Source organism: Xyrauchen texanus, chromosome 38, assembly GCF_025860055.1.
Source record: "Xyrauchen texanus isolate HMW12.3.18 chromosome 38, RBS_HiC_50CHRs, whole genome shotgun sequence".
NCBI classification, from domain to species: Eukaryota; Metazoa; Chordata; class Actinopteri; order Cypriniformes; family Catostomidae; genus Xyrauchen; species Xyrauchen texanus.
Window position 1 is genome coordinate 26,270,885 of NC_068313.1, and position 24,815 is coordinate 26,295,699.

At 39.3% G+C, this 24,815-nt stretch overlaps 1 protein-coding gene across 1 annotated transcript in view; it reads left to right on the forward strand.

Moving 5' to 3' along the window:
• Positions 1–715: 715 nt before the first annotated feature.
• The window catches only part of LOC127632096 (serine/threonine-protein kinase NLK), a 95,199-nt gene continuing 71,099 nt past the window's right edge, over positions 716–24,815 (forward strand). Inside the window, exon 1 of the mRNA XM_052110580.1 lies at positions 716–2,426. Coding sequence (XP_051966540.1) covers positions 1,954–2,426 — 473 coding nt within the window. The 5' untranslated portion in view covers positions 716–1,953. The remainder of the gene's footprint in view (positions 2,427–24,815) is intronic.

The window sequence follows — 24,815 nt, forward strand, 5'->3', positions numbered from 1 at the left end:
TTCTTCTAAAACTATTTTTTTGTGTTCAGTAGAAGAAAGAAATTCATACACATCTGGGATGGCCAGAGGGTGAGTAATGATGAGATAACTTTCATTTTTGGGTGAAGTATTCCTTTAAATATACCAAAAGTATCACTTAAAAAGATAGCAATGGATTTCTGTGATCCCGACTGAATGATTGTGAACAAATCATTAATTATTTATTATTTACTCTTTCCATTGTTCATTAGACAATTAATTTAAACCTTATCTTTTAAATTGTAATGTTCTGTAACAACAAATAATAAATGTGTATGTTGTATAATAGCCTATATTTCTAAAACATCTCGTTGTATAATATTAATTTGACTGCATTTGTTGTCACTGTACTTTTTTCTGCTGTTTAAAAGAATTAATGGACAGCGAATCATGGCTCTTCTTTCAGACAAGGGACTCACTTCAATGTCAGGTGCTAATTGGATGGCATGTCTCGCGTAATAGCTTTGGGTAAGTGGGCTCCCTCGCTCGCCATTTCGGCTCAAGGTCCCCATAGACTTTCACAGTCTTGTACAGTATCTCATAGCCGTAATGGCGCTTGGTTTCACTTGCAACAAGGGCTTGTTTATTATGGTGGGACGTCCGTCCCTTTCTCTTACCCGCTGATTGGCTACGCTACTTCAGAATCAGAACATGATTGGTTCAAGTATATTTCAGTCATTCGAAGCATACACGGGTACCCAAGACGGCAGGGTTGCGCGTGTGCCTTTCCAGGTCCTGGCAGCACCATCCAGCTGGGGGTGAGGACGCTGGCTGCTGTTTTTATGACTGCAAGGAACACTGGATGTTTTTATTTTGATTTCTTCTTCACTGGATTTTATATGCACACGCTATTAAAAGCGCGAAGACTGCACGCGGTTGAACGCGCGCAACAAGATCGATGGGGAAAACAAGTTGATCGCCTTCGTGAGAATGTTTTCCTCGTTCCAGGAAAAGGGATTGCTCAATTGATCATTGTGATGGGTGTTTCGAGAATAGAGGGGCTACGGGGATTTTGACATTTGGAGAAGATCTGGAGATAACCATCTACCGCTTGGGCTTTTCGAGCGCAACATATAGCTGCAACAATTGCACAGAGCGCCATACTGTAAATACAAGCGCTTCTCGGATCGATACAGTGTAGCAATCTCCTGCGCGAGTTTTTTTTTTTTGTTTGTTTTTTTTTTTTTTTTTTGTGCTAATTTTGAATTCACATTTAAGAGTCATTTGAAACTGAAACAAGTAAGCTAGAATCAAGCTACGGTGGCCTTACGGAGATCCACGTAACTTCTGCAAACTGCATGCAGATGGAAACAGGGCTGGGAATCAGCCCAAAATGGCAAATATGAAGAAATCTAAAAGATGAATGTTGCATTTCCCACGTAACTTGTACTATTCGCTGATTTCCCTTTGCCATACAAGCCCCTGGTTTCGAGTAAAGCAAGGTGATCCCTGATACCTAGCTCAACATGGGGGAGATTTAAGGCCGAGTAGAATTTATTTATTATGGGGGGAGCGGGCTTTCTTTTCGGTCGCTTAAACATTTTGTTTTAACCCCTCTCTACTTTTTACTTTTGTTTTGTTTACTTCTCCACGAGAGGCTACTTGTATGCGTGCGATTTGTATTTATTTGCTAGTCTTAAAAAAAAAGAAAGATCCGATCGGAAGTAGGTCAGATCAAAGAAAAAGATCAAGCCAGAGAGTTTTCTGAATTATCTTTCCCATGCTAGTATGACACATTTTCACACTCATTGTGCTATATGCCGGACATTTCTGCTCTGATTTACACGTCGTTTGGCTACATGACAGCCAAATGAGAGTTTGACCACCACTGCCGCTTATCTTGACAGCCTTGTTGGTGTCCCATTTTCGCTACCCGTCCCTCTTTGTTTTGTTTTTGTTTTCCAACCTCTCATTTTCGGGTTGTTGAGTGAGTGAATGGCTTTGTGCGGAACGACGGCTTCCAGTGCCGCGAAAATGATGGCCGCGTACAACGGCGGAGGCACCACGGCAGTGGCAGCGCATCACCCGCACCACCACCATCAGCTAGCCCATCTCCCGCCACCCGCCCACCTCCACCACCATCACCACCCGGGCCAGCATCATCTCCAGCACCCCGGCTCGGCCGCCGCCGTGCACCCCGTACAGCAGCACGCTTCCACGGCCGCGGCCGCTGCTGCTGCCGCCGCGGCGGCGGTGATGTTAAACCCGAGCCAGCAGCAGCCGTACTTCCCCTCGCCCGCTCCTGGACAAGCTCCGGGGCCGGCGGCAGCCGCGGCTCCGGCACAAGTTCAAGCGGCCGCTGTGAAGGCGCATCATCATCACCACCACCAACGCTCGCATCACTTGCAACAACAGCTGGATATTGAGCCGGACAGACCTATTGGATACGGAGCTTTTGGTGTGGTTTGGTAAGTGTTGTTTGGAATATTTACACAACAAACAAGAAACATTGTAACAACTGCTATAAGTGAAGATTCTAAAGTTCTAAAATTCCCAAATGTTGCTTCTGTAAGCTTATACCATCTGTTGATGCTGAAGAATTTCTTACAAAAAATTAAGGCATTCCAAGGGACTTTAAAGTGTTTCACCTGCCAAGCTTGCCAGGAAGGAAAGGCACTTTATTTTTAGAGACCTGTTTGATAGTTCAGGGGGAATGAGGAACCGATTTGAGGAAATATTTTAAGATGTGCTCTAAGGAAACATCGCTCTGCTTAAGGGATAAGCTGACTTAAATGCTCAGGATTCAGTTCATGTCTTTTTGAGAGTTGTGACAATAGCTCCAACCCCAGGTGTTTACTATGGTCTATGTTCAAACCCATTGAACTTGAACTAAAGAGTGTCTGTCGGTTAGACTTCTGATGTTTGGCTGAGCACGTGGTTAGATGTGGTTGAATCCTGCAGACATTATACCTTCTATTTTTATGCATGTATATGGTCTAATCTTCTATAACTTTAATAAATAACAGCTCTCCTATTAAAAGGTCTCTGCAAGACACAACAAGATTAGATCAAAACAGTGTTTCATCATAAATGGACTATAGACAAAATATGGAAAGTTGAGTAATATGTGTAATACTTAAAGTAAGGAGGATATAGCTTCTCAGAATTAGTTCCTAACTCGGAGGAAATGCAATATCCTTTCAAGCACACCCTCCTTTCATGTAGAAGATTCAGCCTTGACTATTGTTCAAAGGTTAATCTTGAGGTTTCAGGAATGAATAAGATTCTTGGGACATGCAATATATTTAAACTCAAAAGACAATTAGGTGACATTTATTTTCTCTGACTGGTTAGCTCTGTATTAAGTTTCATTAAGCTTTTATGATTTATGTTAGCAAACATCGTCATTTTTTAATTAAAAAGAAGAAAGCGGTTGCAGGTTGTCATCAGATAAATAACATTGATACAGGTTTCCCGATTTCACAAGCTCTCAATTGATTTCGATATGATTTCATTCGATTCTGATTCATTTGGTTATATTTTAGTTATAATGTTCATTTTGCTTACATATGAAAGAAGCACTGTCAGCTAAAGCTGTACATTATATAGGGAACCTTCTACTATAACTTGGTACATAACAAAATATGCTGTACAATTGCTATTTATTTAACAGATATAATAATGAACACAAACACATTTTTGTATAATCTGTATAATTTGAAGTTTATAATTTCTTTGCAACAAGTGGCACCAAATTATATAAAAATAAAAAATGTTAAGCTGGTCTCGAAAACACAACACCTGTCTTCCATTGATCAAACATACAATTAGTCCTGTCCCGAACATTATGAAAATATATTAAATAAAAAATGTAACAATAGGGCCCAAACTATTCAGTTCAATTGCTATGTATTTAACAGATAATAAACTGAAATAAACTTTAAAGGGGACCTATTATGCAAAATTCACTTTCACATGGTGTTTGTACATAAATGTGAGTCGGCAGTGTGTGTACACAACCATCCTACAATGTTAAAAGTCCACCCACTCCTCTTTCTTTTATTTCTATTAATCAAAAACAATGTGTCAAAATGAACGGTTTTTGTTTCTGCTCTAAAGTTACGTCACTTTTTGAAAAACACAATTCTACATAAAAAAATGTCAGATGTTTGGTTGTGCACGTGGTTGAATTGTTTTTTAAGAAGAAAGCTTGTACCACAGCAACACAAATTTTGTGTTGTTTTTGTTGTGAACAACCCCAGAGTTTTTGATGTACTGCAGCATTGAGACCTGAGTTTATAACAGTGGTCATTATTCCCAATAGTCTGTTTCAAGTGAGATAAAGGGGAGGGTGGCATGAGTTGCCAGAGAGTCAAGGAACACCCACCCATGGCTCAGACACAATCTCTAGTAAAATATTGTAAGTTTGGTGTTTTACTCAGTTCATATATCCAAACTTTGCTGGGTGACAGTGGTCAAAGACCTAAAGAAAATGGTTTAAAAGAGGATTATGGTGAGCTTTGTCCTTGTGTTATTTATTGAGTGCGCTTTTCTGATGGTGTTCTTCAGTGTAGTTAGTGCCCTTTCCACCACACAGCTGTGAAAGTTTAGATAAGTTGGCTTTGGCCCTGCCACAGTGAGCCTACGTGACACTTGCTTGGCTCTGTTGGATGCAGATGCAGCTGGAATTTAATTCTCTTAGATTCAATCTTAAAGTGTTTCCATTGTATGGAAAAAAATATGCAATGAAAGTGAATGGTGACTGAGGCTGTCATTCTGCCTAACATCTAGTTTTGTGTTCCACAGAAGTCAGAAAGTCTTAGTCTTAGGAGTCTTATTTTTCTCTCCCCTTTTCTCCCCAATTTGGAATGCCCAATTCCACTGTAAGTCCTTGTGGTGGCGTAGTGACTCGCTTCAATCCGGGTGGCGGAGGATGAATCTGTGAAGTTGCCTCCGCGTCTGAGATCGTCAATCCACGCATCTTATCATGTGTCTTGTTGAGCGCGTTACTGCGGAGACGTAGCACGTTTGGAGGCCCACGCTATTCTCCATGGCATCCACGCACATGCCCCAGAGCGAGAACCACTCTTTGCGGCCAATTTGGTTGCTTGCCCCCTAGTCTTAGGAGTCTTAGGAAAGTCATGGAACAACATTAGGAAGAATAAATGATGACATAATTTTCATTTTGAGGTCTATCACTTTAGATTTTACTTTCCACTAAAAAAAAAAAACAATTCAATGAACTTTTTAATAATAATAAAAATAAATAAAATGTATTAATACTGTATGAGAAGTAATACAACTGTAGATCATCATTCATCAATAGTAGTAGTCACGTGGCACAACAAACTCCAAGCAGATTGTGTACTTTTTTTAATATTACCTCTAAAATCGTCATGGTTACTGTTGTAACCTCCATTCCCCGAGGGAAGGAACGAGACGTTGTGTTGAATGAAGTGACACAAGAGGTCTGCCTGGGACGCCAAATGTACCCCTGAACCTGAGAAAAGGCCGATGTCAAGTTGGCAGACAGAATTTGCATGCCCCGCCCCGGACATACGGGTATAAAGGGAAGCGGGGCAGCGAGTGCCAGTCAGGATTTTGTACTGAGGTGCCGAAAATAAGGTACGACCGTTTACAGTGGTAGGTCTAGTGCTGTGGCAGGAGGGACAAAACATCTTTACAACAGTAACCATGATGTTCCCCTTCTGTCACTCACTCGACGTTGTGTCGAATGAAGTGACACAAGGGGTCCCATTTTAAAACGCCACGCACTGACCGTGTTATGTGAACTGTCGAGACAGGTGCAAGCAGGCTACTGCGTGTTAGAGGCAACTGTGTCGGCTGCATGTAGCCCTCCCCAACACCCCCAAAGAGGTGTCACATACAAACCTTAGGTTCCCCACACCCCTGAGGGGGGAACAGGTGCTACATGACTAGCATGGGAGCAAGCCCGGCAGCCACGGCCTTCTCTCTCAATAGGACGTGAAGCGGCTGGGGCTATCTTAATGCTATGAAATGTTTCGGGGAAGGCGGTCTTTCCCGGTCCTAATCTTTCAGGGGGAAAAGACCCTGCGGAGGCCACATCCTGCCCAGTCTAGGGGGAGGTAACATGTGGTAAATACACCACAAGGGTTGTGAAGCCATGCGTGGGAAATGGCGCGGTGGTAGGTCCAGCCTAATGATGGGGGACTCTACAAGCACGGAGCGGGGCTGCCCAAGGGAAACGCGCGTCCGCCGACAGAGGTACCGTACCGTGGGAAATACATCATGGGGAGTTTGTCTGAAAAGGGAACTAAGCCCATAGAGCCCGACCCCAGTACAGAGCACCTGTGACTCGTAGTGGGTCTGGACGCAAATTGCTCCACTGAATTCGCAGGCCAGAAGGCTAGGGAGGAGAACATCCAGGGAGCAACACTTAGTGGCTAACCTGGGATAGAAGGCACACTGGATCAACTTGGTGAAGGGCGCTGTGTGCAAGCAGAACACCCGATCGGTTGTGCCACATTACCGAGTTCTACCGGCTCGGACCTGACGAGACCAACTCAACCCTGAGTTGGCAAAGGTATTGGGTGTTGCCCAGCCCGCTGCTCTGCAGCTGTCTGCTAAGGAGGTACCATGGGCCAGTGCCACGAGAATGCCACACTTCTCGTAGAGTGTGCTCGAATCTGCAAGGGGCGGGCACGGCCTGGGTGTGATAAGCTAAAGAAATAGCATCAACAACCCAGTGAAGCAGACAAAGAGCTGCTCAGAACATCTAAAGCTCTGCATGCCTGAGAAAGAAGGTTCTTCCTCAGGGGAATTTTCCAGGGAGATGCTGTCACGAGGAGCGTAAGATCTGACCTGTTCCTCATCCTCCCTGATCTTGCACAGCACAGGTGCAAGAAGTCTCACTGGGGGAAATGCTTACTTGCGCAGCCCCCGGGGCAAGCTGTGTGCCAGCGCGTCTGTCCCGAGAGGAGCTCCTGTTCGGTAGTACCACAGCGGGCAGTGGAAGTTGTCTTGGGAAGCAAAGAGATCTATATGTGCCTTGCCAAATTGGTCCCATATCAGCTGAACAACCTGGGGGTGGAGCCTCCACTCTCCACTGGGCAAAACCTGCCTCAACAGCACGTCTACCGTCGTGTTACGGTTGTCAGGGATGTGAGTGGTGTGCAGCGACCTGAGTCACGGCTGACTCCAAAGGAGGATATGGCAAGCGAGTTGTGACATATGACGAGAGCGCACACCGCCTTGGCGATTTATGTACGCTACCGTCGCGGTGCTATCTGAACGGATAGCTCGCCCCGGAGACGTGCTCGCCCCGGATTAGTGGGAGAAACCTCCGTAGGGCAAGCGATACTACCAACAACTCTAGGCAATTCAGGTCTTGTCCAGGGGCTAGCTGCAGCGTGCCCGTTGCACACGGCTCCCCAACCCTGTCGAGAGGCGTCTGTGGTCACCTCAATCCCGTAGTAAGAAGGAGCGACGCGGGTGGCGGCTGAAGTGGCATTCACCTTGAGGAAGGAGAGCCGCGACCGTAACGCTGCCATGGTCATGTTCTCGCAATGAGTACACGAGCCATCCACGAACGCCGCCTCAGTGTGATCGCTGCCCAGGCACACGAGGCAGCGTCTGTGGCCTGGAAAGGACGTTTAACGCCGCTGTGTATTGCTCTTTTGTGAGTGGAAAACTCAAACTCTTTTAGAGAAATCAAAACTCTTTTAGGAGGAGAACACTCTTTTAACAGTGAAAGCGCTGTTGAAGTGCCCAGGGGCATAGACTGCACAGTGTGCAGAGATAGAGAATGCCAGCTGGAAACACGGCGTAGATCCAACAGCAATGCTTCTTACTGACAGAGGTGAGTGAAAAAGTGGTGAACTTCAACTTGCTGTTGCACAACCATTCGGCACTCGCTGCCCTGCTTCCCTTTATACCTGTATGTCCGGGGCGGGGCATGCAAATTCTGTCTGCCTTTTCTCAGGTTCAGAGGTACGTTTGGTGTCCCAGGAAGACCTCTTGTGTTACTTCATTCGACACAACGTCGAGTGAGTGACAGAAGGGGAACTGCTGTTATATATAGAGTTCTAACTGTAGAATCATCCAGTGCTGGAAGAGAGGGTAAAATAATAATAATATTAATAACAATAAACTGTGTGCACTGATTTTTGCCAATAACCAATAGTTCTATAAAGTGCTGATAAATCAGTCAACCACAAATATACAGTATGCAGCTTTTGAAGTGATCTGCCTAATATCAAGTGGCCTCAAATCCCAAATGATGCCCCATTAAATTAAACATATTGTCCAGTGAATTTGGAAACAGTTGTACAAGCTTAGATTACATACTGTCTTCAGAATGAAAATGAAAGCAAATTGAAATTGAAAATAATGAATGCTTTGTGCAAAAGAGACTAAGCTTAGTTTTATTTATTTAGTCTGCAGGAAATGAAGTGGCAAACAGCTTGCCTGATGCTTTCTGGGAAAAACCCATATCTGCCATTCATAACTGTCACCCTTATAAATGTAGTATGACTTACAGAGTCTAGAGTATTTATGTAGATGTCATAATGATGGTATAAACGTATTTGCCCTTGTACCCAGGCAAAAGTTTATTTTGAAACCTATTGGACAACATTTACAGTTTACGCATGTAGTTTGAGCTTGACTCAGGCAGGTGAACAAAGTTACAAGAAACAGGAGCGTTAAATGCTAAACCGCAGTAATTTTAGAAGCCTTCGGTTGAAGGTGATGCCTCTTTTATGCGTTCTGGGAAATCCAGTTGTTTCCTGTATTGTGTTTTGCGTGCCTTATTATTAATGTGACATATTAACAGTGGGTAGAATCAGAGGAAGAAACTTTCAAATGTCAAAATTGAAATGATTTGCTTGCTATTCAAACTCACAGTTGCCAACAGTTTGGTCTTATGTGTAAGAATACAAATTTCAAAAACAGATTTGATCTGTTCAACCTACGTCCCACAGCCCTGCTGCTGCTGAACAGATCCAAAAACAGAGACCTATGAGATAACAATATCTCTGTCTCCATCTCTTAATCACAGCCCTCATGACTTTCTTATATTTACACGTGTTCAGCCTCCATTCATGAGCTGTTTGAGCAATAAGCATCAATATTTGCTGTGGGGAATGGATTTTCTGGGGCATCTTTATTACTTTTTTAAATGCATTTTATTTCCCTGACCATATAAATGTCAAAGACATCAATTAAGTGCATTACATTTTTAACCTGAATAATTATGGTGGTTAATTCTAAAATGAAATCAGCAGCAAACACAAAAGTAGGTGTCAGTAATACACAAGACATCATAGCACATTAAATACTCTATTGATAAGAATCTCATGAAAGTTTGACTTTTTACGTTTTGTTTCACAGGTTGGGGTTTGGATAAAATTCACTTTGGGCATATTTTTCCCCCTTATTTGAAAGATCTTGGGTGTTTTGTTCACTCAATTCACTGCTTATTGTTTGTTCGCCGCTGGTGTTAGCCCTGTGTGGCCAGCTGAAGGAGCAATGGTTTGAGCTGAGGTTCCAAATGCCCCTTTTGACCCCTGTCTCTCTGGGTAGAGGCATGGTTCTGCACAGGAATGTAACGCAGCCCATTTAAGAGTCAGCCTGTCTGTCGGATTGATCAGTACAGGCAGTGTAAGCATGATTATGGACAGCTTGACTTTAGCGTGATGTTCTTAATATCTCATCTGGCATATTGGTGCTTGGTTTGCAAAGAGAAATGCTGTTTGTTCTTGTCGTGGCCTGATGATGTTGATGATCTGAACGCTCCAAACTTTTCAAATCATTGACCTTTATTTGTTTGCAGACTGCATTTGTAGACAGTTCAAATCCACCTCTGAAAATCACACTTAATTTTTCTAGAAACATATTGATCAATTTTACACTTACATTACATTTATTCCTTTGTGTTTTACCTGGGATTCAAACCTGCAGGAAACTGCAGTAGCTGCTATTGATGTAATAACTAATTAATTCCTGTCTCCACTGTAAATGTAAAATTTAAATGAAATGTGGATTATAAAATTTTGATGTGCTTTCTTTTTTGAGAGAGGAACCTGATATCCTCTTTTGTCTTCCTAAAATGAGTCATTGAATCATCAAAGTCATTTATCGGTTGAGCAAACACACTGTAAAAAAGTTATGATATTTAAGGGGTCATGACAAAAGGAATCAAATTATCCTTGATCTTTTGACATATAAGAGGTAATTGTGCTTTAAAAACATACTTCAAGTTTCAGTTCTCAATACGTCCTCCTCACAAAACAAAAAAATTTGTTGAAACCAAGCTGCCAAAATAACTCAACAGGGCGGAGTGCGGGGCCGGGTTGTGATTATACACACTCGGTCCCTTATCAGGCTTATTAAGCCTCTGAGAGGGATAAAGGCTGACTGCGGAAGGTGGTGCGATGAGAGAGAGATCGTTTACGGTCAGCTGACCGTCATGTGTGTGTTTGTATCTTGTTTAAGTTTCTCATTAAAGTATTATTTATATTGCCAAGCCAGTTCTCGCCTCCTTCTTTACCGTATATCCCTTTACACTGGTTTTGAAGACCCGGAAAGGAGGGATACACCGTAGTAGAGTTCTCGCTACTACCGTCCACCCCAACGGAGCAGCGGAAAGGCCAACGTGGAGCGGCAGTGAGAGGGAGATAGAGAGAGGAGAGAGAGATTAAAAAAAAAACACTTACTCGTCAGTTCTCCGATACACTGTACCTTGGTCCTCGGCCACTCCTCCACACTCTTAACAGATTCTGTGATATATCGGCATTGTATCGGCCTATTGGCCACCCTGCTTTCTAGATATCAGCATCGGCCATTAAAAAAAAACATATCGGTCAACCACTAATTAAGACATCAGATTTTAGATAAGATTACACTCTAATAAAAGGAACCATTTAATCAAGAGAGGATTGATTTCAAACTGTCATAACATTTTATTATTGTAGTATCTTCCTTGAGGTTCACTTAATATAATATTAGTAAAGTTTTTGCAACAAAAAAAAAAGTCAAATATTTGTAAAACATGACCATTTTCCACCATCATTCTTACACGCTGTCAGAAACACTCGGTTTTGGTGCTACTTCTTTAAAACTTGTTACTCTGGTCTTGACTGACCTGCTTTCTCCTTGCCATCTCACTGCTGATTACGTTAGTAATAAGGTAAAGTAGGATGTGATGTGTTATTGTGAAGGCAGTCAGGTCTGTTCATGAGGTAGATGGCCTGAGGGAAAAACTGTTCCTGTGCCTGGCTGTTCTGGTGCTCATTGGTCTGTTGCAACGGGCAGAGGGCAACAGTTCGAAGAGGAAGTGTGCTGGGTGAATAGGATCAAGAGTGATTTTAACAGCCCTTTTCATCACTCTGGATGTGTACAGTTCTAGCAGGGTGGGTAGGGGGTAATAATCCTCTCAGCTGTCCGAACCATCCTTTTGAAGTCTTCTGATGTCTGACTTGGTAGCTGAAACAAACCAGACAGTTATAGAAGTGTAGAGGACAGACTCAATGACTTCTGAGTGGAACTGTATCAGGAATGCCTGTGGCAGGTTGAGCTTCCTCAGCTGGCGAAGGCAGTACAACCTCTGCTGGGCCTTTTTCAAAATTGAGTCTATGTGGGTCTCCCACTTCAGGTCCTGTGGGATGGTAGTGCCCAGGAACCTGAATGACTCCACTGATGCCACAGTGCTGTTCAGAATGGTGAGTGGGGTTAATGTTGGGGTGTTCGACCTTAAGTCCGCTATCATCTCCACGTTTTTGAGTGTGTTCAGCTCCAGGTAGTTTTGACTCCACCAGACGTATAGCTGTTCAACTTCCCTTCTGTATGCTCACTCATCATCATCTTGGATTTATCAGCCTCTGAGATATATCAGTTGACCACTAGTCTTAATTACTTAGATGTGATCATTTATTATCAAACATGTTTGAACAAACATCTCATAAATTGAGGCAGCCATTACATGATTGTAAAATAGATTTGTACCTCTTTTCATCATTCTGTTGTAATGCTGCAGCTTTGTGTTGTTTTTGTTTTTTAAGGAGCTTTATAATGGCACAGACAGTGCTTTTAGTATGCTGAACTTGAAAGGCTCACAGACGGGACTTTTTTTTTAACAACCACAACAGTGAAATGCTGCTCTTATGAGGCCCTGGGTTTGGCAGATGAACAGGCCAAGTCGAGAAACAGCTTACCTTTGAAGTGTGGGGGTGAAAGCGTGCAGCATTGTGTCTGTTAACCCTTTAGTCACATGCCTCTCTCAGGCTATTCTGGGCACGGTAGTACTCGTGTTGTGGTCTTGACAGCACTGTAGAGGATGAGCTGACTTCTGTTCGCCTTTCTTTCCAACTCTCTGTTCTACATTCTCTCACTTCCTGTATAAATTTCAATGTCATATTTTTCTCATTTCTATCTTTTTCTTCCTTTATGGATTAATTGTGATGAAACCTGTCAAGAACATTTCCTGGTCATGTTTCACCCAAATGTTAAATTGAAAACTAAGCATATCTTTGGGGAATATATGATTTACAGAATGCAGTTTGATATTATTTCCATGACAATTAAGCCAATCAATTCATCAAGTTTGTTTAAATGAAAACTTTAAAAAGGTTTAATTTTTTTCATTTTCATTCTCTTTGTAATTTTTTATTAATTTTTTGTCCTTGTGATTTTGGGGTGTAATGTGTCCTAGACGTGTTTTTAGTAGATTTACAATTCTCCTCTGTACTCATTAAAGCTGTGAATGTTTGTGGTGATGTTTCAGAATTTATTGAGATTTCAATAGAGTTTGTTACACAAACAAAAGCAAGGTAACAATATTATTACAATTTTTTTTTTTTTTGGTGGAAAGTGGATTTGTAATGTGTCTGATGTGTGGAGTAGAGGTCTGACTTCTTTCGCTCTAATACAGTGAAAGCATCTCTTCCTTGGAGGACAGAACTGTTAATTAAAAACCCCTTTGCTCTGAACCATTCCATTTAGAGCCCTGACACTCTTTGTGCTTATTTATAGATGCCCTATTAGGTGCCTGCCCTCAATTATGTATAGAAACTACCTGAATTTCTCTGACAGTATATGATAATAGTTGAATGTTACATATCTCCTTCAGTCAGAACATGCAGATTTGAATATAGAGACAGTATCCACCAACTGAAAGTCATTTGAATGTGTCTCTGGTCCTATGCTTGGCATGTTTGCCATCCATTCAAAACAGAAATGTGAAACACACCCTGAGGTAGACCAACCAAGCATTCATACCTTTCAAAATTTAGCATCTCGCACAATGACTTTGAATGCTCAGTTTTCTTCCACTTGAAAGGAATGTAAAATACCCTTGGCCCCATAGTATTTCGTAGGGTTCATACGGTCATGGAAAACCTGAAAATGTCAGGGAATTAAAGAATTCTCATTTCCAGTTATGGTGATTTCATAGAATAGAATCTTAAAATTGTTTTAAATCTTGGAAAATGTAGGATTATTTCTGTTGTGAATATAAATGTTTCAAGTTAGGCTCAGCTTTAGGATACTTGATCAAAAATAGCTAAAATTAGCTTTTTGTGTTTACAATATCTGTAAAATCTTGTAGAAGTAACTTAATGATGAAAAGGTGTGAGGTCCCTGATTTTGCAGTTTGTGGTGGTTTTAGTTTATAGTTTTATAGACCCAATAAAATTACTTGATGGGCACAGATGTCTTTCCTGTGTTGAGACATTTTCTTTTACTAAACGTAAGTTGGGGCAGGACATTTCGAAGGGCTCATCCTTTTTTTTGCATAGTTAATAGCATTTTGTTTAGGTCACAGCCGTAGCTATTGAAGCAAGTTGATATAAGGGGGAGGTGAATTTTCCTTCATTCTTAATAATTTAATTGGATGGATATTTTCTTAGTGCAAGATGTGTCATCAATATTTTTGGGCTGTTTAGGAAGAAAAAAACTGTAAATTTAAAATGTGTAAATCTGCTAACAGACTGATCTCACAGTGAAATAGCAAGATTGACAATTCTTTAACTAAAATCAGTCTGTGCTTATCATAATTCAAAACACTAAACAACGTGATCTCATGTGAATTCGTATGTATTCTTTGACAGCAGTTACAGAAATACTCAAAACAGCCCATATGGCACCAACAATCATCCATGTGATTATCTAATCAGCCAATCGTGTGGCAGCAGTGCATATAATTATGCAGATATGGGTCAGGAGCTTCAGTTAATGTTCACATCAACTATCAGAATTGTGGAAAAATTTGATCTCAGTGATTTGGAGCATGGCATGATTGTTGGTGCCAGATGGGCTGGTATAAGAATTTTTCTAACTGCTGATCTCCTGGGATTTTCACACACAACAGTCCCTAGAATATACCAAGAATGGTGCCAAAAGCAAAAAACATGCAGTGAGTGGCAGTTCTGTGGAAGGAAATGCCTTGTTGGTGAGAGAGGTCAGCAGAGAATGGCCAGAATGGTTCGAACTGACAAAGTCTATGGCAGGGGTCAGGAACATATGGCTTGCGAGACACAAGTGGCTCTTTGTTTAAAATCAATTGGCTCATTGGGTGTATCACCATTCACTATAACATGATCTTTAAAACGTTCTAGAAATAATTTTCCTGCAGAAAGTGTGGGTGCGATTTCAAAGCTTGACGTCAATGACACTGTTTTGATTTTCTTTCTCCTGAATTTGCTGTACAGCCTAGTCCTGGTGAACAAGGTTTGAAATGAACATCTGCCAAATGTGGATTTTTCATGTGAAGTATTTTGCTGATGTACCAGCCACTGTGGAATGCAACCTGTAAGACTTCTCGGAGTGATATATTACAAGAAATTAGACACAAAGACAGGCATTTGATGAAACATGATTATATTTTGAAGAACAGATGAAAGAAAAGCCGCTAATGTGTGTCTGATTTGATATGTGTATGAAATGAAAAGTGCAATGAAATTTCATGCAATGAAAGTGCTTCTCCAAGACATGCACATTCATAGAGTTCTGGGCCTCGTTTCCAAATAACTATTGAGCATTTTCTATGAGCGATTTTATGAACGTCATTATTATTTATGTGCGTCCAGGGTGTAAATTAACACTCCAAATGCGACGAGGCTCAATCCAGTTCATGAGCTCCTCATTCAAATGCAGGTGTTTCATGCGCGAGTAATTTTGCTCATCTACCCGCAACAGGTGGGTGACCTGTAAGACATCTCAGAGTGACACATGATAAGAAATGCTGTCAGTCAAAAAAACACCTGCTTGAAGAAATACTTTATTATATTTTTAAGAACAGACAAAAGAAAAGCTGTCAATGCTCGTGTCTGATTCACTGTTTGTTCAGAGGCGTGCAACAGGACTCTCGTGGAACAAGCGCATGTAAAGCGTTATCACTCCTGTTTGTTTCATTCGACTGAAAACTGTTTGCAAGAATAATGTATTCTATGAGAATGCTGCAAATAACCTCTTATCATCTTGTGAGGTCAGGGGTGAAAATTTCATCAAAATGTTGGGGGGACAATAAACATAACAATTCTCAAGAGCAATTTTTGAAGGTTTTTTTTGTTGTTGCCCCGTTTGCATTTGTATTCTTTTATTTCTTAAACAATTATTTTAAGAATATATCATTATATTATTTACAATACACAAATCTTGGGGCCGTTGGAGATGGTAAATGATTGGTTATATACAAGACTTTTTAATCACTTTGTTATTTTAATTGCCTTTTTCTTTAATTTAAAGTGCAATTTGAATTTAGAAATGTCTTAAGTTTTTCATGTTTCAATAAATGTATTCAATTTTAAAAGAAAAATCAATAAAGCAAAAATATTCACCGACCTTTGGCGGGGGGGGTTGACCATATAATCAGATATTGCAATATTTTAAAGGCGATTATCGTTAAAATATTTTTTACATGTCGCCCAGTCCAAAAGGGAATTTGAACATGAACAATTGTAAAATTAAGTAATTTTATGGAGACCCGCACAAATACGCGTACTCAATTCCATATTGCATCATGGTACCTATACATTTTTGCTTATTTGTTTGTTTTTGAGTAGTCTATGGGCAATATTAACATTTTATTTGATTGAAAAACGTATAGTTTAATAATTTGTTTGTACTATGGCTCTTTTGAAAAAAATGCATCAACCAAAAATTTCAAAACTGGCTCCTTAGTGAAAAAAGGTTCCAGACTCCTGGTCTACGGTAACTAAGATAACTGCTCTGTACAATTGTTGCGAGAAGAATAACATCTCACAATGCTATTCTGAGATGCGGGCTGGTGCTGTTTTGGTGGCATGATGGGGACCTACACAATATAAGGCAGGTGGTTTTAATGTTGTGGCTGATCGGTGTATAGATGACCTGAAAGCTAATATAAATGGTCGAAAAACCACAAAACTTCTAACTGAAAACATCTCCTCAGCGGTTCATTTACAATTCAGAAAGTTCATCTCAGAAATATTTTATATTTGCAGTGGTAGGGCTGACCTGTAAACTAGTTTTAGGAAGCTACACCACACTGTGGTCTTTGCTCACGACATGAAGCGCAGTGGTTTGAGTCAGAATTGAGTTAGTCAGTGTTTTCCTTGACACTCTTTCTGAGTGTAGTGGGCGAGAGACCAGGAATGCCCCCACACTGTGTGGAGTGGGCCGCTCGAACATGACTATCCTCAGGGCATCGGCAAGGTTTTTTCAAGATCCTCAGGCTTCTGGCTCCAAATCCCAGAGATGCTCCAGGGAAAGCAGGAACTTCAGCTGATGCTGGAGAGAATAACCTCAGGAAGTGTCCTCAACACTGATTAGAAGGGATGAGGGACCAAAGGAAATCAGAGAACGGATGAGTGGGAGTAGCCATTTTGTCATAATTATCTATTCATCCCATTTCCTCAGTACAACAAACAACACCCTGTTTTTGGTCCTGTCAGACTACAGTTGGATGTTTGATTAGAAACTGCTAAACTGTTGCCTTAGCTTGACTAAGTGTGATTGGTTCCCATGTGACCTCATGAAATTTTTTTTGAGTTTTGTGCCTTTTAGTCATCTATTTGGTAGTTTATTTCTAGATGATGACTAAAGTAACTTTTAACAGATAAACACATTTCAAATGTACAGTCTTTCTCTCTTGGGAAAACAGACTAAAAAGAGATGACGATGACTCATCTTCCACCACAAAGATTTTTGTCCAATAAAATTCTCCCTATAATGAGAATGTCCCTCAAACCTAATACCACTAGCAACCGACTAGCAAGTAGGGAACCATGGTTCACGGCTGTGATGCAAATAAAGCTTTGATTCGTTTTCCAAAATTATTGTTTCAATAAGAATTATGTTAACACAGGAAAGAAAACTATGCTTGTCAAGCCATTTCATGGGGTCTTTAACAAAAGAGGGAGGAAGTGGCCTCACCGTTTTCCATTACTGGAACTATCTCCAAGAAATCTTCCTGGATAATAGTCTAAAGCATTTGTCTAAAGCATGTTTTGAGCTTTCTAAGTGGCTTTAAAGGGTGATTGAGAAAATTTGTATTATCTGGATGTATTTTTCTTCCACATCCCACACAATTGAATTTGCCATAAAATTACTTCCACATCAGGGGCGAAAATTTCATCAAAATGTTGGGGGGGACAATAAACACCAAGGGTTTTTTTGTTGTTGCCTGTTTGCATTTGTATCATTTTATGTCTTAAACAATTATTTTAAGAATTATATTATTTACAATACACATATTTTAGTGATATTTTAGGGGGGACAACCCTCAGATAGGGGGGTCCTGACCCCCCCGTGGTTTCCGCCTATGTTCCACATATTACTGCAAAATATGACCACATCTAGGGCTGGGTGGAATGATGGTAAATACTTTATGATGGTACAAATGTGTCAACTAATAAACATTCTGATACAGCACGGTAGATATATCCATATGACCATATACCGTTGGAACTATCTGTTTTATTATATTAGCTTTATTGTTTTGAATCTATGGTTTTGGTTTAGTTTTTGATGTTTTGGTGTAATGTGAGAGGTAGCATTCATTTGTAATGGATACTCTTAAACAAATCTTTTTGGTTTGTATAGATCAAGTTCAAAATTAAAAGAGAATATAATCAAATAGAGTACCTTTTTATTTATAAAGTATTTCATTCATTATAGAAAAATAGGAATTACCAAATGGTAATTTAATTTATAAAGCATTTTTTTGCGTTGAAATTCGAACAAATACTATCATTGTATGCTGTACATTTACTATGATCTAAAATCTAAAAATCGTACTGTGATATTTTGGTCATACTGCCCAACCCTAACCACATTCTTAAGAGTGAGTTTTGCATAACCCCTCTAGAATACTAAGCAGTTAGTGTCCAGTCTTCTGTGTAGTTAGAATTCCTAGTATCTTTTGGCCACATTTACCAACAGTTGGTCTACACTCTTGCATCAGTGTAAAGAATATATACAAAATTACAAAAATGGCTTAGGAAATTTGTGGTAAATTAGTCAACCTCATTAATTGACATGTTGGTTTTTGTATGAGTAGTCCACCATCTTGAACCATTAACAGTTTAGTGGTGTATTGAAGCCCTGACATGACATAAGTTATGTGAATCGCACTTAAAGTGTGAGAGTGATAAAATGACTGGGCTCGTCACCTCAGGGTGTGACTCTGTGCTAGCTCTGCCTCCGTTATCATTATTTAACACCTTTGCCTTTCCCGTCACTCACAGTTGCCACACAAACACACCCACTTAGAGTGTGGACAGAACTAGTACCAGAGCCCAAGTCTTCACTGGCATTGGATCTTACGAGTGCTCGAGGGCTTCAGCCAGGATATGAACCATGCAGTTTCCCATCCAAACAAGCCACAATCAGCCTCTGATGATAACTCTTCTTTTATCCATGTCTCTTTTGCTTTGCTTTCACCCTTTTCCATATTCTAAAATGTTCCAACAGTGCCGAGTGCCTGCTACAGCATGAACGCTTTCCCTCTTTTCTAAGAAGCCAATTTCAACAAAACACATTGTGCTTCTTTAACAACACATTGCCTTATCAACAACCATCTAGTAATTACTCTGATTTAAGGTTCACAAGCCTTTAAGTGCACAAAAAACAGTAACTTCTTGGTTCATTTTGAGTTGGACATCACGTGTGAATGACTTGCAGTTCAGTTTGAAATTTTTGATTTACTAAAATTAACCGGCTGATAAGAGTCTTTCATCTGGAATTACCACTGTACATTTTGCAGTGTAGTTTCAAAAGAACCGCCTCTCAAGAGGCATTAGTTTTGGAATCAGAGTGCACTGAACATGCTGCTGATTCAACAGTGGTGTTGCAGAACCCCTACATGGAAGTGCAAGAAACTCTGTTAGGGTATTTTAGAACATTGTTCTGTGCGCATCGGCAAACTTTTAATATAACTGATTATCTTTAACATAATTTGGTTGAAATCAGTTCTAAATAAGAAACCGGTTTTGGTTCTCAACGTTATTCTTTCTAGCATTTTAATTGTTTAATTATTTTCATGATGTGTCTTTTTCAGCTTGTCTTTGTTATATTTGGCAAAATAGAAAACATTCAAATTAATTTTACGATTTTTGACCAGTAATATTGATGACAAGATTAGCACTGCTTTTCTGTGCATGTAGTGTGTCCTCCACCTTAACCCCCAGCCCCCACCCTTATTTTCCGCTGTTGTTAGGCTACCATATGTTCATCCTTCTGATCCTATTTGCATGGGTTTACCTAAGGGGTTGAGTGCGGTTAGGATAATGATAGGTGGGTGGGGGCAGGGTTGCGTCAAATGTTAGAGAGTTTTAATGCATGCTTGGGGGAGGGAGGGATCAGATGTAGGGCTTGCCCTTGGCACACAAGTGTCCCATCCATCCAGATCACAACACAGCGGTGCCGCTGGTTATACTGCAGCTTGACCCCTGGGATATTCATCTGCACACAGAAAAACTCAATGTATATGTAGCAGGACTACAAAGCCAGAGGAACCTGTAATTCCAAATCTGTCCAGTTCCACTAATGGGCTCATAGTAGTTTTGAGTTTCCTGCTGACTAGGGGAAAATGTGTGGTTTGCTGGAGAACAGTTTTGATGAGAAAATTGAGTAATAGGTTAATTATTATGACTTATAATTAGGAAAAAAAGAGCAATTTACTCAAAATGTTCTCAATTACTCACCTTCCTGTCTTTTTAAACCTGTCGGACTTTCTTTAGGAAGCAATTGTTTTTCAGATGTTTCTCAGAATGTTCATGGTACTATATTTCTGACAGTAAAAGTGATAATGACAGGAAAAATGTGACAGATACTGTCGAGCTTTAAAATGACCAAAAAATAAATAAAATAAAAGTAATCAAACCTCATTGGGATTGATGTTATTGATATAGAAGCCATATTTTATTAAAACTCTTTATTAATATGATTTGATTTAAGAGTCGGTAACATAGAGTAGGGCAAAATTGATAATTAAAATAATGAGTATTTATAACTTGTTCTTCCTTTTGCATTTACAAAACTGTCACATTTTAAGTAACCTGCATCGTTTTATTTTTTGAGTTTAATTAAATATTCTCTTTAAATGTACAGTAACTTAAATTTATCTGAAACAGGGCAGGGGATTTGTATTTCCTAGCATGCTTTGCATGGCATTCGAAATGGAGAGCAAAGTGAAAATTAAGTGTTACATAAAGTGTCTTTGTGCAAGATGAATGAAAAGGAAGAGACTTATTAGTGTTTATTGTGCTGTGTTAATTAGAATTTCTGTTATGTTGAAGTTTTTGAAGGGGTTACCATTATGGTGATTAGTGGAGCTTGAGCTTAGGTTGAGAACATGTACAAGTGTGCAAATATCACTTTACACATTAAGCAGTTGCTATGCTAATCAAAGCATGGTCTTGCAAATTAACATGCATTTAGTATACTAGCATTCATTGTGCTAGCTAGTACTTATTAGCTAGTTACAGTAGGTTCCCTGTAATTGAAGAATTTACATGGTAATTTTAAGTTCAGCCAAAGAGTTAAATATCAAGTTAAACGCCAGCATAATGTTTGACATTTTTCAAGTTAAGAACATTTACATGTAGGTGTTCTATATGTGTATGTGTTCTATTATCAGATAGTTATATTAACATGGCAGTTTATAAAATTTATGTAACCGATTGCCTTATTAGGGTTTACAGTGCACAGAGTGATTGTATCGCTTCAGAAGACTTAATATAGTGCAAGAGATTATTTTATTTTTTTTTTATTTTTTTTTTTTTTACTTTTTGGAGCATAATAGACCACAATTCATCAATATGAGTCACTATTTAATTATAGGGATGGGTCAATCGAATTTCGATATATCGTGAACCAAAAAAGTGACAAACCATATTGAGGAAAAATTTGATATTTCAAAATTTGCAACATTGTTTTCTGTCCATGTGATCATAAATTTATTTACCTGTCAAACATCATAATCTCTTTATTGCTTGATTTTACCCCTACTGCAGTTTTTTTTACACTGTTTACAGGGTTTGCACAAGGTCAAACAATTTTTAAGCCTTTTTGTTGAAAAGTGCTTGAGATTAAAACAGAACATTTCTTCTGTGTAATGTGTATCCATCAAAGATGAGATCCCGCACCCCACTTTCATTGAATAATGTGTATTTTAATATATTTTCTGTTCTTTACAGGCAAATAAAAACATACTAATTTTAATCACACATAGCACAGAACCGAGAAACCAAGAAACTTCTCGCTCATAAAAAAAACGGAACACTGTGTGAGTCTGTAAAATGCCCGTTGAACTCTTAATGTGACAGTACCATTTAATTGATATACAAATTAATGTAAACTCGATGTGAAACTTGAAAATTGTACACATTATTTCAAACATTGACAGCTCATATCATTATTATATATACAATTTCATGATATCATATTATTTGATAGAATGTAGAATTTTTGGATTTTTAAAAAGTTTAAATTTGATGAACTAATGATGACAAACAAATTATTACAAAAATATAATATACTGTCATATACTTTTTCAGGAAAGGATCTGTTTTCTATATCTTGTTCTGCACCTGATCAGTCTGAATGTAGCCCACTTTTTTGAAGGCTCATTTATTGTGATTTTCTTATAGAGAACGTTATATGAGAAATTCTTATTTAAACTTTGAGCATTTAGTATATTGTGTATGAAAGAAATTTTATTTTGATGAGGAATTACAATATGCTATTCGCTCAAGCATTTCTTTTTTTAAATAAAACATTTTCTGTCATACTTTGTCATTAAAGTGTTATTATATAGAATCGAGATGATATCAAATCATGAACCTCATCATATATCAATATGAATCATGAGATAACCATATCATCCCATCCTTTTTCAATGACATTATGGCAAATAAACCCTGTGAAAACATTTATTTATTTATTTATTTACAGGTTTAAAGTGACATTTGTATTATAAGATAAAGTTATTTAGATTATAATATACTCATACTTTCTTAATATCCTAGGACACATTATACAACCGACACCCAGGTACACAACAGTACACAAACAGGTACACAACAATTGTGTAAGATCTGACTAAGGTCTGAGAGCAAACTAAGATTTTGTGATGAGCAATATAGTTTCCAAGTCACATTCTGCTAGTTTGTTATATTGTAGCATGCAGCACATGCTAAAAGCTCAACCGGTGTGCTTTAATAGCTTTTCTGGGTGATGATGGGAAGGTGGTTAAGTCATAACAGCAGCAGTTACACTACAGGGAACAGTGAAAGAGCCTCACATGTAGTGCTTTGGATTTAATGTCCTCAGACAGCCACTTGTCCTCAGGGGGGCTTTGAAGAGAGATGAAATAAAATATTTGATTCTGGTTGGAAGGAACAAAACAGATAACACATAGTATGGATTAGAGAAGCACTTTCATGTCTCCCTTACTGTTAATACCCCCACTAAATTAATACTTCCCCTAAATTTTTCAAATGGCACCAAGCCCTCCCATTGTCTGCCTGTGTTTTTCAGTGCCTGAGCCACAGGGAACACAAAAGAGTTGCACTATATAATCCATTATCTGCCATTTTCCCCTGGGCCTCCACCGTCTCCTTATGATTGATTCTGACAGTGCCACTGGACTGTGCGCATTTGACTGAGTGTTTTTTATTTGTTCATTTTACATACTTAAGTTAAACATTTGTTCAATCTATTTGTAATGTAAATCCAAAACTTCAGAGGAAAATTTGAATTGGGTACCTTTGACTAAACAAACAAGGAAATCGCTTGCCTTTTTAGCATTAAATGTCAGGTCAGAGAATTACTTCTTTACCTCCATGTAATTGGAAATTTGAAAGAAGGATGTCAGCTAAGGAAGTGTGAAATACATGTTGTGCTCCACTTCTTTCTTTCAGAGCAGATGCACAATGACGAGGCCAATTGTGGTCCGGTTAATCCCTACATGCTTGAATAATCCGAGATACAATCGCATTATCTTGGTCTTGGTCCAAATCCAAATGGTACAATTTCAGTCAGACTAAAGCGTTTACATTTTTTAAAGGACAAATTATTGTTTTAGTCTGACTAAAATCAAACTTTTAATGTGCATGTAAGTGTACTGACTGTATTTATAAGGTGTTTATTAATTTGACCTCATAAAGGTATAAAATACCTCTGAAAATCAAGTACAGAGGGCAAATATTACCCCTTAATACAAAAGTAATATATATCTATATGTACACACCGATCAGTCACAATATTAAAACCACCTGCCTAAAATTCTAGAGAGTTTTGTGTGTGAAAATCCCAGGAGATCAGCAGTTACAGAAATACTCAAACTAGCCCGTCTGATTTTCACACAACAGTCTCTAGAATTTACTCAGAATGGTGCCAGAAACAAAAAACATCCAGTGAGCGGCAGTTCTGTGGATGGAAATGCCTTGTTGATCAGAGAGGTCAACACAGAATGGCCAGACTGTTTCAAACTGACAAAGTCTACAGTAACTCAGATAACCACTCTGTACAATTGTGGTGAGAAGAATATAATCTCAGAATGCTGTTCTGAGATGCAGGTTGGTGCTGTTTTGGCGGCACAAGGGGGACCTACACAATATAAGGCAGGTGGTTTTAATGTTGTGGCTGATCGGTGTTTACATTGTAATATCTGACACTGCTACAGTATGCTTATATTACATATTCCACTTCCTCATTATGTCAGTTTGCATTTTCATGGTTGCAGAAAATGAACAGAATCGACCACTTGATCATGCTGTTCACTTCAGTGCTGCATAATCCCCTTGAGAGTGTTAATTGCTTTAAGAGGCTTGCCAAGTTTTATCTTCCTCTGTCTGGGTTAAAATAACAGGGCTATATTAAAAAGGGGCATTTTTGTATTCTTGACTCTTCATAGAATTTACCGTCTCAGGTTTACTTGTTTTTGTAGCATGAGTTAAATATACCTGGAAGCACCATTTTGTTGATTAACTACAATAGCCATTTAGCAGGTAGCAACACGCTGGAAGCCAAGTGTAATTTCAAGAATATCCCCCTGGATTTCCACTTATTTTGAATCATATTCTGAAGAGAACCTACAGGAACAATGACAAGCAATTAAACTATATTTCTGTGAGAATGATTCTCTCACTAATAGCTCCTCTGAGCTGTAGGTCATAATAGCTCATGGGGAGACCATACAGTATCATTTTCTGTATTGTCTGCACCCACGCAGATATCTGTGACCATGAACAGCTAGATGTCCATATGTACTGCCTCTTCCTTACCATTTCCCTCTTTCCCTTAAAGGGATAGTTTACCAAAAAAGAAAAATCCTGTTATTTACTAACCCTCAAGTAATTTAAAACATGTACTCTACTGTTAATTTGACTGGCCGT